Here is an 18,267-nt window from a genome sequence, read left to right on the forward strand (position 1 = left end):
TCTTTTATATTACTATGATTTAAACCAGTAGTATAAATGAAAATAATCTAATTTTTGTTCTAACTTTTGTTATTCACGTTTTAGCAAATGTTAAAATATTAGTCACCTATAAAACAAAGTCTTAAGAAAAGTAAGACACGGAGAAAACGCATTACGTTAAACATTTTTTCAATTGTGTTTTATGTCTATTTTAATTTAAATGTATCATACATATATCAAAATTTTTGTCGACATCAAGATAAATGGGAACTTATTGTATATGATAAATCAAACTGATATGCTTATAGACTGTTTTGATTTATTGTAATAGAAAAAAGATAGCTTGTTAGAAACTTGAGTCTAACTTGAGTTCTAAACAGTTTTCCATAAAAGCAATGTGGGCCGAGGGTGTTTTGTTTATTTATGTTGAATCACCAATGTCAACAAAGAGGGGACCTAAGTCGCCAGTATGTCAGTTGTCCTGGGTATATAGAAATAACATAAAAATACTTTTGTTTGTTTGTGTGAAATAACATCCGTAATGATAAGCAATAAATAAACATCTTTGAATTCAACGGTCTTTGCTAGGCAGAGCTTTTTATTCATTCACCATTGATGATTGTTGTGTAACAGAAAGTGCATTCAATCAACATTGAATTAGAGCCCCTTAACAACTGCAGACCTGAAATCATGTGTGGCTGAAAAATATGAATATTAATTACTTTGTGAAACAAGATACAAACTAAGGTACATAATGTATCTTCGAAAAAAAATTGTGTAGTAAACAAATTTTTGTGCCATTACCTACATGTACCTGTCAAAAAACGTCAGAAAGTTATGAACAATTTAGTTTTTCCTTTAGTGACAACAAAGTTTTAGAATTCTATTGAGAAAAAGACATAAAAAAACCTAAATTGCAGTACTTAAAAACTATCTAAAGTATTTTCTTTTAAATGTTTTATATATTCAATGAAGAAATATGTAATATAAATTAAACTGTCCAAAGAATTCTCAAATCGATTATTTAAATCTGGGTTTGCTTTGTATCTCATTGATAGAGAAATAACTGTTTACTTTTAAACTGAATTGTGACCAAAGACAGACAAACAGACGGTCGGAAGGACAGACAGACAGACATAATTGATTAAATTAATACAGACTGAGTTTTTTTAACCCAGCTAAGAATTATGTCAAATTTAAAAAGCTAACAACAAGACACAACAAACGTAGTTATGGTACAAAAAGTAAACAGCTAAAAATATCTCTCAAGATGTATTTAAATGTCGTGTCGATGGAATCAACACACTTTAAGGGAACCATACAACATGGTAAGACTTTCTTTTTCTAAAGCCACTGAGTTAATCACAATCGGCTGCATTTCAGATTGTTGATTGTATGTAGGAAAAAAATTGCTTGACTATTGAATTCTGCATTATGTTGCATTCGGGGTAAGTGTTTATTCAATTTACTTAACTAAAACTGTCAAAATTTATTTCATTGAAGAATCGAATGAAAAAATGTTTTTAAAAAACTGTATGGTATTTGAAATGATAAAAATTATAAAATTTAATGTTTGAATAAAATTGGCAAAAATTAGTGTTGATCGATTTTTTGAGATCTTTACTGTTATAGTTTGGGAGTAGGCTAACAAGAATATGAAACAAAGGGTAGGAGTATGTACAACAATTTCTTTTCATGAATATCAAATTCTTTATTAAGGAATAAAGAACCATTCTTTAGCTTTTATTTGGTGATCATTACAGTCGGTCAGATGATTAATCCAATGAATCCCAAATGCCTTTATCATAGATTCACGTATCGACTGTAAATGTTTTAAAATGGTATTACTTATATTTCCAATATTTAGAATTAGTGTAAAATTTAAGTTATCGATATTTTATTACATTATCTTTATAATGCTAACACGGATTGTGCCCAAACAATGTACGTCATCAAACATATCGAATGTTTGAAGTTTTAACAACGTGACTACAACGTTACTTATTAATGTTTCACCGATGAATTTATTGAAATATAAATAAAACATTTGACTTCTTGTTTTTATTACAGAATAACTGCAATATATAAACATAATTTTTTGACACTATGTGTTAAAGAACAGTCCTTAGTGATGGACGAAACTGTTTCTTTATTTCATTATGCTGATTGTACTCTCAGAAATGTTTTTAAACAAAGTGTATCGTTTGATCTGTTGCTTTTCAATGGCATCACTAACATTACACTCGCCAAAATCCAAAACAAAATTCCTTTACAAACGCACAGGAGAGGATAAATCAACAGTTAAAGTTCGGCTTTTCCGTCGATCCTTTGTTTTACATTCCTAGATACATGTATATCCAACAAAATCTTAGGAAAACATTTTATTAATTGCCTAAGAATTGTTGGTGTTTTTGTTTCATTTTCATTTCTTATAATGCAAAGTTAAGAAAGAACTTATTAGTGAAAGATTATTTCACTAATAGCTATTGATTGGACAGATACATAATAATATATTTTTATGGAAATTATTTCACACTTTGTACAGTACCGATCAGACCCAATTGCAACCTAACAGAAAGTAAACACCAACTAAACCCTGGGTTTACTTTCTGAGTTTACTCCGGGTTTACTAGAGTGGACCCAGAGTAAACCCAAAGAAAACCCAGAGTGGACACAAAGATAAAACCCAGTCAGAAGTATACCCCTGAAAACAGACGCTAACTGTACATGTGTATTTGGAATAAACAAGGGGCAGGAATAACAGGCAGTAGGTTGTTAAGATAAAAGACGGGTCTGCTTCACACTTCAGTGCGTACAGTTGACCTCAAAAGCAATTTCCAAGTAAATCCAAAGTTAACCCCGAGTAAACCCAAAGTAAATCCCGAGTGGACCCAAATTTTCAAAAAGTAAACCCAGAGTAAACCCAAAGTAAACCCCAAAAGTGAACCTGGGTTTAGTTGGGGTTAACTCTGGTGTTAGGTTGGGTCTGATCGGTACTCTAGATGGTGCTTTGTAAAAGGCTAACATGTAATATTATCCTGAAGATATTTACAATAGTGTTTGCTTTCATATTGACAGAATGTACATGAAACGATTGCGAATGTTTCTGAAAATTCCAATGAATGTGACAACCCTGAGCGAATGCAGAAATCGGTACTTTTTAGTATAAAAATATATGTTATAATAATATAATATTATATTTTACTTTAAACATTTTTTTTAAAAACATTCAACTGCATGGGATGGTAGCTCAGAATATTTATCATTTTGTTTTTTTTATAAAACAGTTTTTGTCATAAGCTTTTTATCGCTGTAGGATGCTTGGTATGGTCATGTTCAGAAAATGCAAGACAGTGGTGTTCAGGTAGGACTTAAAATTTTAAACCCCATTAATTGATTAATTTTTCATGCATAAATTTACCTTGTTTGTGCATTATTAGGAATATTATTAAATTCCACCAAAAGCATTATATTTTTTCTCATTAGAGTCATTTGGAAATATATTTTGGGTCATTTGATTACACAGTATATTAACTTGTCGAAAAAAAAATCTATTTCAATTTTTGGTACCGTTCAATAAATAATTTAAAGAAACTTATTTCGTTTTTAAATTTAATTTTAAAAATTAAAAATTTTAAAACTAAATAAATTTAAACGTTTTACAATATTTTGTAATAATTATAGCTTAAAGAATCCATAGGACAGTCAAGCTGTTTTGTCCCTCATGGAAAGCGTTTGGTAAGATTCCATTTTAATGAAAATTTAATTTAAACTTTAATTTAACAAAGAATTAACTTACAAACTTATTCCTGTTTTAATTTTTGAAATTCAATCGCGTTATTTTGCATTGTAGCACAACAGTACTTTTAATTCACAACCAGTGAGTATAGTTGGTCGTTTACAGTGAAGTTTATTATACATGTACATGTATTTGTTAAAAATAAACTTGAAAAGAAGGTTCTTTAAATATCGAAAACTTTTAATATCATTCAACTATTTTATCAAATTGCAAAGTGAATGTTTATTTTCAAACTGCTTCAAGGTAACACCATTAGTATCCTTATCTCAGATACAAGAACATATTTTGGTAAGTAATCTTAAATTAAACATGGTACAAGTACCAATGTAATGTATAGATAACAATGTCGTTTTTTAAAAATATCAAACTCTGTAATATCTTCAGACATATACAGTGGGACCTCAGTTATCCGGACGCTTTCGTTCCCAAGTCAAATCGTCCGGATAGGTGAAGCGTCCGGATATCTAAAATGTTTATATTATTGTCACAAATGACTGAGTACTGTAGACGTATTTTTTTCCACAGGGTCATAATTCCGCGGAATCACAATATCAATTTAATCCGCGGGTAAAAATTTACGCGGATTCTTTGAACGAAAAAAAAATCATTTGAATAACTATTATTAAATATAGTTCTGAGCGATTTTCATTACCTAGAATTTGTCAAACTTTGGACTTAAATTGTAAGAACTGTTCACAGTGAACAGTAATTATCGGTTGTGCACTGGTCGGTTGTCATAAGTCAGCCGTTAAGATGTTACGACGCTGGCTAAAATCGTCTGAAACACCATTTAATCTTTATCAACTGTCAATTTATGGGTTCTCATGTCGTTTGAATTATGAGTTGATCAGTTTAATCAATTAAAAATCAGAGCACAAAGGGGTCTAAAAATTGCAGTAAAAACACGGGTCTTGGCGTGTAGTTAATTGGGTCATTGAAAGACAGACCCGCTTGGGGCTATTTGTCGTCTGACACGTGCCGTTATCTCAAGCTTGGAGAAGTTTAAATTTCATGTAAGTAAATTTAAAGAAAATTCAAATCTTTAGGAGATTAAATTATTTATTATGTGAATTCTCAATACAAATTTGTTTGACAGTTTGCATAGATAAAAACGATATACATTGGGTACATGTATATGCAAGTGTTCTATAATGTAGTAACTTCCGATTACTAGTATCCTTATTCATGTAATGCAATTCCAAAATGCACTTTAAGTACACTGAGAAAAAATTCCGCGGAAAATTTGTGCCCGCGTTCATAGCGTAAATAAATACCACGCGGACAAAAGTACTTCTACAGTATTTGTTTATAATGAGTGTTAATACTGTTTTCTTTGCCTAAAGTTATCTGTTGAAACTCGCATTTTAATAAAACTATGGAACACCGCTTTATATCGTTATTTCGTAAAAAAAAAAAAAAAAAATTAACCGGACTATAATAAGATGCTTCTTTACATTACATTTAATTTGCTTTACATTTCACTACATGCCAATTTCCACAATAATTGATGATTTATTTTTTAAATTTATTTTTATTCTTCAAAAACGTTTATTTGATTAATAACATTGTTTGTTACCAGCTGAAAAATTGCAAGATCCCCCGTTGCACTTACGATAAGTTAACATGCTTTCATTTTGTTTTCCTAGTCTACTTCCGGTTTTGACTTAATCTAACAAGACATTCATGAGACAATTCGTTTTAGATACCTTCTTTAAATAGATTAAACACAAAGATATTATGTAAAACTTTCCAATTTTTTAAAATCAATTTTGCACATTCTTCTTTCAAAATAAAAAGATGTTTTAAAAAGCGATGACACTTGACAAGTGTGCAGGTAAAGATACCCAAGCAACGTGCAGTGATGCGTGACTAATCCTGTCTAACTATAAGCACTGTCGAGTTTGAAAGTGATTTGGTACTTTAGAGTGATTATACATGCCATTCGTTAGGGACTAACACCTCAAAAAAGGTGTGAAACTCAAGTGACAGACGTAAACTTTCTGTAGTTTTGAGTGGGGTATCGTCAAAATTTACCGTCCGGTTTAATAAAGCAAAATAGATAGTTGAACTGTGTTTTGTGGTAAAAACAGGCCGCCCAGATCCGGAACGCGGAATTTCGGATAAATGAGACAAAATAGCGTATAAAGATCCAAATAAAATCGTCCGTAAACTAAATCGCCCGGATATCTGGGGTCCGTATAATTGAGGTCCGACTGTATTTGAAAAATATGTTTAATATTTAAATATAACGGTCTTTAAACACAATAACAGTTTATAGAGAATAAGAGTATTTTATGTAGTGTTTCTTAGAAATCAACAATTCATACGCTATGGTGTGTTATTGTATTGGCGTGTTAGATATATAATAATGCTATAATTTTGTGTTAAATATTGCAGTCACATTCTGATATAGAAAGAAGGCGGTTACAGTATGATAATGCATGGGTAGGTAGTATACATGATTCTTAAAGCTTATAATGTTATGTTGATTAAAAAAACAAGTACGAACATGTCATTTATATTTATTATATCCTAATTTACATGCATAAATATGAAACAAGTATACGTGTTATATTGTAAACAAGGACAGGGTTTCAAAATACTTAATAACTACTATTACATTAAATGTATTTTTTTTGCTTATCACGGTAGATTACATGTCATTATATACTTTTATATCTAGCAAAATATGGATTATGTATTAGAGTTGTAGGATTTGACAATCATTTTGATTTCTTTTGCATTCAGTTCACCTATTCATAGATTTCGTACATGTAGGTTTATTATGCATATAACTAGTAGCTATAAATACTTGATCAGGTCGGGTACACTACCTTATATGGATAGCATTATTTAACACGTGACAGTATTTTCGTCAAACAGATTCTCCAATGCAGTGAATGAGTTGCAATGGATGACGGTCTACAACGTGTTTACGATTCAACAGACGCACGTGGTTTTTGTCTGTTTTATTCACGATATTTAATTGCTTGCCGGAATGTTTGTACATCTTGATTTTTACTTTAAAAGGTAAAAAAGGAAAGATTACGTACCATTAACTTTGTTCCATGCTCATATTGAAAAATACTGTTGTTTTAGTTGATCAATTGTTGCTTCAAAAATGATCAGTATCAAACGACTGACAAACATACGCATACAAGTACAAACAGGTTTTGATAAGAAAAAACTGCACAGTTGTGTATTCGTGACTTTATCATTGTGTTCTAGAAATAAATACAGGTAACGTTACATTTTTAACATACGTGAATAGCCACGGTAGTAGAAATGCACATATATACAAATGCAGAAGCGCAAGCTGTGCAGCATAAAGTATTTTGCCCGTTAAGCATTCTGATGAATGTCCCTGAAGAAAATATCAACGCGGATTCTAGTAATGTTGTCTTAGATATGGGATATCACGTGAAAAAAACGGTACTTACTGCTTCTAATTCTATAGGACGTACCTCTCTTTTGAACATTGACAATGGGGTATTTAAATAGTTTGATATAAGTTCTCATATGCAATATTTTTTAAATGTGAGCGTAGAAATTGAAGTTCAGACATAATTGTCCATATTAATTTCATAAATTCTGAAAAATCATTCAAAATGAGTTTCCAAAGGACAATTAAAAATGGTATATATTTTCAATACGCTTTGTATACACTGAAACTTCTAGTAGCCCACAATGCCTTGCAACTCATTCACTTGATTGGTTTGTCGATAAAAGTAAACAGATGTAATGCAAATTTATGCCGACGTCACAAAATATAATGGTCTCGACCTGTTGATCTTATTCTGTATGATATTGCAAATTAATCACATCGATGTTCATTGGTCTTTAGCACCGATAAAAATTGAAGTGTTTTGATGCAAATGGTTTTAAGAGAAATCTCTCCTTAAAATATATTCATTAAATTGAATAATTGTTACAAAACAAAGTAAAGCATATCAAAGATGCTGTAATATCTTTAAAAGTGATTAAATTACAGTATGTCAGATATTGCAACATTTTGTTGATCGGATCATTAACTTAAAAATTGCAATGTATTCAACATATAGAATACAAAACAAAAAATAACATAAGAACAAATTAAATGTAATTTAATGTGATTTATTATCATATTTTTATCAACGAAAATATCATAAATATTGTAAATACTTAAATTTTCATTTTTCCAGGATATTCTAGAAAACGAAGATTCTAGGTTATCAAATCATTACAAACCTTCCGTAACAACAAAGAAATCGGTAAATTTTGTATATTACACTAATACTACTTATAAGTGCTCACAATTGATGAAATATTTTGTAATTACATGTTATTTTTTCCTTGTAGAATACTTCATACGTTTTTGTAGGGAGTGTTCAAAAGGCATCACGAGAAGTTAAGGTAAGGTCTTTTTCACTTATGATACATGTATGATGCATAATAATTAACGATGTTTTTACTTGGCATATAAAAAATATAGCCACAAAGCATCGGTTTTAAAAATCCAAAATTCTGACAAGCTAAATTTCCGAAAGCAAATTCCCCATCCTGTAAATCCTAATCCATAGGTAGGGGTTGTAGCGTTGCATAGTGGTAATCGAATGCACAAATAAAAAAAATGCCTTAAGATTTAAAATATCAAACCGTTGGAGGGAGGAGGAACTATAACTGCTTACATCTTTAGTATAGTGAGTTGAAGTCCGCAAACTATAAATGCTTCTCACTTGATAAGTAATTATTGAGAAATAAATTTAAAACCTACTTTATTTTGATAAACCGATCCGAAATAGCACAAATGAGAGTAAAATGGTAGAAATGCTTTGGCGGATCCAAGTCAGTTGGAATTTGCATCAAAACATATGTATACAACATATTATATGAATAAATACAAAAATAGTGAATATGTTTACTAGGGACTTATTTAGGATATATATAGCAATTAAAATATGACAAATATTTAATAAGTAAAATGAGCCAATTTGTTTCTTGAATGTGCAATTTTAGTTTTAATGAAATTTCCAGAATGGGGTAACCATCGACAATGGTTGACTAATAAACGTACTGTTGGAAAATTGTAAAGCGAGTTAATCATCGAGCCGTTACCTTGGATCTGCCGACTTAGGTTTAATAATGCAATAAATATGTATATACATGTACTAGCGATTACTAACATTTGCATTATACTGCAGATTGGTAGAACCTTATACATTATTTTGTGAACAATTAACATATTGTGATAACAACTCTTCTTCTGTATGAAGAGATGATGTATGCATAAAACGAGGAAGTTGAATTGGGTGAAGGGGTAGTCTTTTATTTAAAGTTTCTATTTGAAACAGTGATAATAGTGAATTTGACCAAAAAAACAAAATTCAGATAAGAAAAACGACGCACTATACACCCACTCATTGGTGTGAAATAAAATAAAACAGTTTGTAATTTATTCCAGTCAGATGCAGCAAAAAGAATAAAAGGCATATACATGAAGCATCGTATCATACTAATGTATAAAGTGGTAACTACTGCGCTTGCTCGGGGATATCATTTAGGTTAAAAAAAATGACTGCTTTTAAAAATTGGCCTCTTTTCGATTCAACTTGCCTGAAATAGGGAGACGACTTTCTTTATCCTTAAAGATTATAAATCATTTAGTTTAAATTGACAACATTTATCAAGTAAAAACTTTGAATCGATTTTTTTCAATCCATGATTTAATAATAATACGAGTAAGTCTACATTGGACAATCAACTTACATATTTTATTTATTTAGTTATCATCTAGATACACTGTAGCTTATTTAACTTATGTTTAATGAAAACTTAGTTTTAGATTACCATTTGTTAAATTTTCTTAATAATTATTTAAGTTTTGTTTAATCTTTAGCCTAAATTGTCTTTCTGTAGATTTTTTTTTTAAAAATTCAAAAGGGTTTTAAATAAGCATAAAATGTTCTTTTTAGTTCTTTTTGGTTGATAAAGGATGTATCTAAATATAAACTTAAATATAACATGACCAATGATCATTCAGGGAAAATGATATTAGATACCAGGTATGTAAAATAAAAAATAAAGATATAAATGAATAAAAAAAAATGTACTCTACAGTCGTAGACAAAATGCATTAAGATATCGACAGCTTTCATGTTTTTGTGAATGTTTGCATTCATACAGTTACCACCTACACCTTTCTCGGGTCAGACAGATGACACTAGCCGGTATTCTGGAGACTCGGAGGATTACAAGTCAAAATCGAAAGTAATGTTTTTTTCTCGTTTATAGAAAAGTTCTTTTAAAAATATGTATTTTAGAACCTTAATGGTTAAAAAGGTGATAGATACAATTAAAACTTTATTTTCTTTCCTTTTCAAAATAGAGACTTTGTTCTATGAAGAAAATTTGCAAGTACGTTCTTTGGATACTTATATTTCTCGGTGTCTCGGCTGTCGTAGCGATGATCACTGTTAATAACCAGAATAGCCAGCCAAACCCGAGTGTTAATAGTATGGAAGCACTTGCAGGTAATATAGCGCGTTAACTTTACTCCTCCTACAATATTTATACAGAATGAAACATGTGAAGATGAATCATGTTGACGTTATAGATATTGTTCTAAAATTGTACGTAAAACTAAAATGGATTTTGGCTGATGAACATCAGAATCTTGTACAGCGATAAAATATATAAACAAAACCAGACAATATCAAAATTTTGTTGTGACAAAGAAGGTTTAAATAATATTTTTTGGGGGGTATTCAAATTTTTGTTTTCATCAAAGCTAAATACGACTGATAAATAGGCGCCAAAGCACGGCTAAAAAATCCCTTCGATTTCTTTATATCCGATGGTAACACCTTACACTTACACCATTGCCTTATTTTAACCTATAATCTGATTTTTTATGCGCATTTTCTGTTTGTTTGTAATTATTTGGCTTTCATATTTGATGTTTCCTTCTTCTTGGCTTGGAAAAAGTGCATAAAATTTCAAAAAATTAACTCATTAATGTGTAACATGACCATGTAAAGAATGCGTTCACCTAGGTATGACTTTCGCCGTGAAAGGCAGCGGCTTATATTTGGCGCTTACTGTGATAGCGCCAATAATAGAAACAACACGGTAAATAACTTTAACGACTCGTAATGGGCTTTAAGAAATAAACTAACACCAATCTAAACTTTTAAAACCTGCCTCAAAATTCATAAATATAAATCAGAACTTTCGATCTTTAAAAAAACACCCCTCCCTCCATTCATTAAAAAATAAAATTACTACATTCAACAGTATACATGTTTTAATACCCTTTGTTAGCCTATAAAAAAATTAAACAATGATATCGTATTTTGAAAATAAACGCTCAAAAACTTGATGAATCGTTTTCTTATATATATATATATATATATATATATATATATATATATATATATATATATATATATATATATATATATATATAACGGTGAATTTAAACCGAATTTTAGACGTCTAATCTCAATTCTAATCCAAAAGCATGGTTAAAGGGAATTTAAAAAAAACAACTCAAATTGTACTCAAATTTTAATGTCACATCCACTGTTCATAATTAGAATTTTTTCTGCAGGTAACAACGAAATCAACAAGATGCTCACTAGCATATTAGATTCAATTAAAAAGTCGATGGAGCTTTTAAAAACACTTTCTGAAGAAACCACCACGCCAAGTATGTTTATAATAATTACTCTCAGAGAGAGAGGGAGAGAGAGAGAGAGAGAGAGAGATTCCTTGTTTTATTTCAGCGTTCATTTTTACTCAGTTGTACTGATGAATTTTTTTTAGAAAACGCAGGTGTTGGATCTGGAACAGATTCTGTAGGACCTTGCTACAATAGTACAACTTATGGCTGTGTAGATCAGTGCTATAACATTTGTAATGGGGACTACCACTCCTGTTTGACTTGTAAGAGTTACGTCACTTGCGCAAATCGTCACTTATGGCCAAGAAACTGTTCAGACGATGCAAACAGTAATCTCGTTTGGGATGATACAAAAAAGTGGTGTGACTCTACAAGTGATACTTGCAAAAACATAACAAAAAATTAAGTCTCATATGAAAATCAATCGAAGTAAAACTGGTGATTTTGCCATGACAGTCATATGATATGTGGAACAGTTGAACTTCTCTTCACCGAGCATCTATGTTACGTTGTTGCAGTGCAATGCTACAATTGTAAATTTGAATGACAAAATGGTGTTATTTAATGCTACGGTTTATTTATACGGTGTAGTCTCACAAAATATCGCCTTTAAAGCTACACATGCGATACAAAAAAACACGTACAAAATATTTATATTGTGTGTAGCTGTATAGATTAAACTAAGATTCTGTCTCTCTTGCCGTTTTTCCAGCTATTTTGTTGTACGTGTATCATGCATACTTCAAATCAGGTTATCCCGTTTACTTTAGCATTGAATCATTATTTTTTGAAAGATGTGGTCTCATAACTTCAACGGTGTGTGCATACAAATTGAATAACGCACCCTAGCGCGTTATGACAATTTGTTTGCACACACCGTTGCAGTTATGTTATGCTGCAGTTATTGTGTGGACCCTGAGGTCCACGCAGAAAATATATAAGCGAGGTTAAACCGGGTGCTATGGGGAAAATTCAGCCTGCACATGAGCTAGCCTGGTTCCTGTGCGTAATGGGTAGCTCAGGGAACCAGGCTAGCAGACGTTTATCTGAATCGGGATCGGGATTCCGTGCCATATGCACACATAAGTTCAAAGGCGCTGTAATTGTAAAGTTGTCGGTAAACAGTACAGAAACACAGTATTCCTTTCAAAGAAATGATCGGCATGTGATATGAACTGTCAGTATTATGAAATAAATTAATGTTAAGCCGAAACTACAACATGCATCAAGTAGCATAATTTGCAATGTTTTGTTGTTTTCCGAATACACATGTAACTTAACTTTACATTTATAGTAGGCGAGGCTAGAGAACTTCCCGATTAGATTTTTTTAAGCATTTAAGTATGATTGAATAATTATGGCACTATAAAAGTTTAAATCGCAAGAAAAATGCATCAAAATATGAAATTTTTAATCTACACAAAGCTGTCACTGCATAGTTAACAAAGTTGTGCGAATCGTAATGTGTGCGCAAATAGTAGAATTCACCGAATGCCTGATATTATACTTGCAAACTTCATTCATAGATATATCATAATTATTTCAGAAGTATGAATCCTTTAAATTCTGAGATAAAAAGTCAGGGATATACATACATGTATACGTAATACAACGTACAAATTTAGTGGTTAAAAGCAGAGGGCTAGAGTCGGTGGAATCTCTGATAATCTTAAGGCTTTCACGTTTTCGTTGGAAACACATGCAAATGGTCCACGTATTGTAGTCCTTTTTTAAAGGACAGCAACTTGTCTTATCTTATATCTATAACGAATGTCATAGTCATAATACAATTATAGCCTCTTCGACGTTGGGGGAGAATCTTAATATGGGCCGATATAAAGCAGTACCCTTTTATGTAAAGTTTGGGGTTTAAACAAATTGTGTACATCATATTCTTATAGAAATATGGCTTAATTGACTAGGGAAAAGTACTGCAATACCAGTAAATACAGAAAATGCTAAGCAAAACCATCTTTCATAAGCGTACATAATTTTTCATATTTAATCGGACCAAGCCGCTTAAATGTTATGATGAATTGTGATTCTAAAGTTATCTATTAAAGATGTACAGTAAAATGCTGAAAACTTGTGATTTTAATGTGTTGTAACTTTATTTACCTCTTGTGCATGCTTTATCAATAGTGAACCTTTACTTTTATGGTAAATCAAAACAAACCTTGACAATGAGCATACGGCGGGTGGGACCGATCGGCAGGGGATGCTTATATTACTCCTCCTAGGCACATCACATTTTAGAGGTCCGTGTCGCTCTGCTTTGAATTTGTATTCTGCTTTATGGATTTTTTATATTGTTGGCGGTTTGTTATTGTCATTTTTCATGAACAACATTTTCTTTGCAAATAATTCATTTAAGAAAGTGTCTTCAATTCGCTTTTTACGCGGGTATGATAAGGCAACTCACAGCGATCAAATTCCTCTGATCGATATGACGTCACAATAAGCAGCATGATGTCATATTTTACTCAGAAACATGTCGATTTTAACTTTAACTCTGGTTTAAATTATAAAAACTACAGACATAAAATATCACTAGAAACTCTTCTAACTGAATATATCTTCGATTTCTCTCTATTATGTATAATTATCATTGATGACGTCACAAGCATGTTGAAAAGAGAAGATCATGTCGGGAGACAAATTATCGGAATGCAGTGTAAACAATGCCGAAATAAGACTTATTTAATACAGATACCTAAGATTTAGATGAGTGTCAGTTAGAATATAATCAGGATAATACAGGCATGGGTATTTTGTTTAATCAGCGAGTGTTATAAGGTAAGCGGATCGACATTTATATGGCTTGACCAGCCTTTCCTCTGTCAGTGTGTACAAAAAATGGCAAAAGTGTAACACTACCCCGGATATTAAGAAAGATGATTTTGGTAAATATCAACGGAATATGACCTAAACTAACTGAAAAGTGCTGCTAGAATCCTGTGCTTTGTTGTTTTAAACGAAAAATACGTAGTATGAAATGAAATTTTAGAAGTTGAGAGGGTTTCCGATAAATATTTACAATATTTATTTTATGCGATGTACAATAGGATTCTAGCAGTAATACTAATAAACATGAACTAATTGCAAATCGAATTATTGTAGCAAACATACAAATGAACTTCGGGGTAGTGTTACACTTTTTGATTTTTTGTTAAGGTAAAAAAGTGATCTATCTTTAACTGTCACGTGATACCATGGCACGGAAGCTTCAAAGATTGAGTCGACTCCGAAGTAGAAAAATAATATCTTGGTGAACTCTTTCACTTGGTATTAATATCCCGCGCTGTTTTCATAAAAATAAACATTTTTTAAATTGATCATAATTTTGACGGTCATTAAACTCGGAGTTGCCTTAACCTACCCGCGTAGTTTTCAAATGTACAATGAATATCGTAATGACGTCATTTTGCTTATTTGCAAATTGCAATATAGAGGTTTGTTTCACTTGCATAGTTTTTGTTTTCCACAAGTACAATCCTACCGTGTCTTTATTTTGTATTACTACGATACATATAATACACAAAACAAAACAAGGTTCAGTAAATTCCGAGAAATTAGAGTCATGACAACGTATATAGAACATAAGTTTTCATTGGATTAGATTGCATCGTTCTTAAAGTGGATACATGTATCTAAAGCAAAGATGAGTAAGCACTCCTACCGTTGATGTGAAAAAGGGTAATATAACTTAAATACATATTAAAGTACTCTGATTTGATTTACACATTTTGTGGAAAAAGGAAGTTGGCGAAACCAATTCTAATCATCATATAATTCAGATGTTCTCAGATGTACAAGAAACAAAAAAAGACAACGTTTTGCAGATTTCTTACAATAAAGATATTTTCTAGTTCCAACTAGAAACTTTGACTTTGAATGTCATGATTTTGATATAAGAATAAGTCAACCAGAGGGAAAGTAAGAATATTGCATGAAGCAGCCTGGCCTGGTCCATTACAATTGGTTAAAATGCCAAAAATCTTATTTCAAGGAAAACATCAGTATATTAGGTTCCAATCTATCAAAATAAAGATTTCGTTCTGAGTTATTGTTCTTTGCATAAGAACAATCCGTAAATATTTCATGAATAACTACTTACCTTACAGATTAAGATTTTGCTTTTATTGAAACTATAAATCAATTATTCTTTATTTTCTCTATATAGTGATATAACAACGTGCAATTTAAACATATTTATATGCAACCTACATTAAAAAAAAAAAAAAAGAAAAAAAAAGAAAAAAATGTTACATATAAAATATTTCCCACATAGAATACATGTTTAGTTTATTTGCCATGATACATTTGTATAAACTTTTCTAAGGATGAAAATTTACATTTTAAAACATAAAGATATATTTTTAATTATATATATTTTTTGAAAGAGTTAAGTTTTTCTGTAGGCCTGTTATACTTAAATACTTTGAATTATTTCAGTATATGTTGTTTTGATAATGATTCACTTTTAGTCTCATTAAATAAACTTCTGACAAAGAAAGACAACAATTCTTTATCAGGTTCAATTCAGAGAAACACTTGAAATAAACACTGTGACAATATTCACATTGTTTGGGGCATTCATTGGTCTATCTAATTTTTTGCAATACCCTGTTTTCATTTGAAACGTTAAATCGTCACAATTGAGACCAGAAACCCATTCAATTTGCAGTGCTACATTTGATTAATTTTTCTTGAGAAATTACGACTGAATCGTGTTCATGTGGATCACTATTTACGCTTTGTAACCTATTTTGAACCACTGTTTTCACACGTTAATAACTGTTTTTATAAATTACTAAAAATACAATGTCACATTCTGATTTTTTTTGTGGGCGATAGTGACTAATCTAGACAGTATTCATTGTGTATTTTAAGCTGATTTGTGTTGTGGTTGTACATCATTCATTGACCTCATCTTTGCAATTGCCGCTTAAGGCCATACTCACAAACGTCGCTTTTTGCTTATGTGAATAAAAAATCTTTATTGAGCTTAACCTGGGCATTAGTCAATACTGTTTAATTCAAATTACTGATAAAAGTTAGTTAATATTTCACTCCATTAGGAGGTAGTTTCCGTTAGAATTGAATATTTTTTAAAAAAAAATAAAACTATTCTAAAGGAAGAATCAATATTCATAACGAATAAAGATAAAGTAAATGCCATAAGATTATCAAAAGGAATTTTATTTATTGAAGAAAAACAATTTTTACCACAGAAGATAATGAAACAAAGTAATTTTCCTGTTTAGAATTATTTCCCTTTTTCCAATCCATATTTTTTTTTTGAAATTGGAAATTCGATTCAACGTTATTCAATATTGTTAGGAAATTCTTCATAACCTATTGGTAACTGTTTTTCCATTTACTATTATTATTATCATTTTTAGCTAAAACCATTTACGTTAAATGTCTCTTTTTAAAGGTGTCATACACCAATAGCAATAGAGTATAATTATACTATCTGAGGAATAGCCTTTCTCATGACATTCCGAGATCTTTTGGTTAACTTACCTTTAAGCTATGCACAAATGTAACACTTGGTCTTGGCATGATTATAGAGCAGTGTTTCATTATGTTTTGTTTCATTGGCATGGTTTGTTAGCCAATGAAACAAAACATAATGAAACGCTGCAATATTTACATTTGGGTCACATAGATCCTTATGTATGTAACAAGCAGATCTTATTTTAATCAGATTAGATATGATACAATGAACAAATGAACAATATATATGTGTGACCCATCCAAATATGTAAATTAACAATTATTATCTATGTGACCCAAATGTAAGTCATTTATCAGCGACATGAAAACAAAATGTCTGATTTTTAGCTCAGAAGAAAACAAATACAATTGTTTGATGTTATACTTTGATAATAAAAAGATTGACTATTCTTTCGTAAACATATGTTTTTAAGAGCTAAAACAATTTTTAACTTTCGTTGTCACATGCAACATTCACATACCCGAGAACGTAACTATGGTAGTGCTATATATATATATATATATATATATATATATATATATATATATATATATATATATATATATATATATATATATATATATATCAAAGTTCATTACAAGTAATTATCTTTAAACTGAGTACTGAGTTTTAAATGTATATAACACCTCTTTTAAAAAATATTTACATGTATTTGATTGTACAATATTGTGCAATTTGTAAAATGGAACAGTGGTTATGTTTAGAATATAATGTACTTTTAACCACGTCAATATCTGAAGGTTTTAATGTCACCACAACTTCGTTAATGAGAGAGCGTAAAACGGTTTAAAATTTACACACATCTTTTATGGTTCAAATGGTCTATCTTCACCTTTTAATCAACATTAAATCTAGATGCTTGCATTCGATCCTCACATAACTACAATCACAGCATTGTAGTTATAGAGTAGATATTAAAAACGTTATTCCTTTATATCTTTTAACGCCGACTGTGGCTTTATATGAAACATATGATAAAACAGGGTTTAGCATCTGGTATAGGTACAGTTGTACATATAGGTGTGCAGATATGAAAAATATGAAACAATATTTACATTCCATATTATTTTGCTTGTAAAGTGTATTGAAAGCTACGGCAGTTATAATACTGTAAAACACACAGGGTACTCAAAGGTTGCAATGGCGAGTTTTATTATGACGTCCCAAACGTTGAACGCTGTAAACTGCAACGTCACAAGCGGAAATCAAAGTTCACGCTTGCAGCTTTTACAGTAGCTATTCCATTGATAACATAATTAACTTACCCTTGGGATAAAATAGGAATTTTAAGGTATAAATCGCTTT

General features: G+C 30.7%; 1 protein-coding gene across 4 annotated transcripts; it reads left to right on the forward strand.

The window, feature by feature from the left end:
* The first annotated feature begins 1,097 nt into the window (after positions 1 to 1,097).
* Positions 1,098 to 13,526, forward strand: LOC128167998 (uncharacterized). Of its 4 annotated transcripts, none has more exons than XM_052834041.1 (13): positions 1,108 to 1,307; positions 3,058 to 3,132; positions 3,296 to 3,343; positions 3,664 to 3,717; positions 3,833 to 3,859; positions 4,022 to 4,066; positions 6,176 to 6,223; positions 7,960 to 8,028; positions 8,117 to 8,170; positions 9,941 to 10,024; positions 10,143 to 10,287; positions 11,367 to 11,465; positions 11,582 to 13,526. In XM_052834041.1, exons 1-13 carry the CDS (start codon positions 1,260 to 1,262, stop codon positions 11,842 to 11,844), a joined length of 1,059 nt encoding a protein of 352 aa, XP_052690001.1. In that variant the 5' UTR covers positions 1,108 to 1,259; the 3' UTR covers positions 11,845 to 13,526. The 4 variants fall into 4 exon arrangements, with proteins under 4 accessions (XP_052690006.1, XP_052690001.1, XP_052690016.1 ...); XM_052834064.1 differs by having other exon boundaries at positions 1,301 to 1,427; XM_052834046.1 differs by lacking the exon at positions 7,960 to 8,028 and having other exon boundaries at positions 1,098 to 1,307.
* Positions 13,527 to 18,267: the final 4,741 nt, after the last annotated feature.

Source organism: Crassostrea angulata, chromosome 1 (assembly GCF_025612915.1).
Source record: "Crassostrea angulata isolate pt1a10 chromosome 1, ASM2561291v2, whole genome shotgun sequence".
In the NCBI taxonomy this organism is placed as follows: domain Eukaryota; kingdom Metazoa; phylum Mollusca; class Bivalvia; order Ostreida; family Ostreidae; genus Magallana; species Magallana angulata.

Coding starts and splice junctions, on each gene's coding strand:
- LOC128167998 (XM_052834041.1), top strand. CDS start 1,260: ATGTCGTGTCGATGGAATCAACACACTTTAAGGGAACCATACAACATG. Junction 3,860..4,021: donor GTACTTTTAATTCACAACCA/GTGAGTATAGTT, acceptor AACTGCTTCAAG/GTAACACCATTAGTATCCTT. Junction 8,171..9,940: donor AGGCATCACGAGAAGTTAAG/GTAAGGTCTTTT, acceptor GCATTCATACAG/TTACCACCTACACCTTTCTC.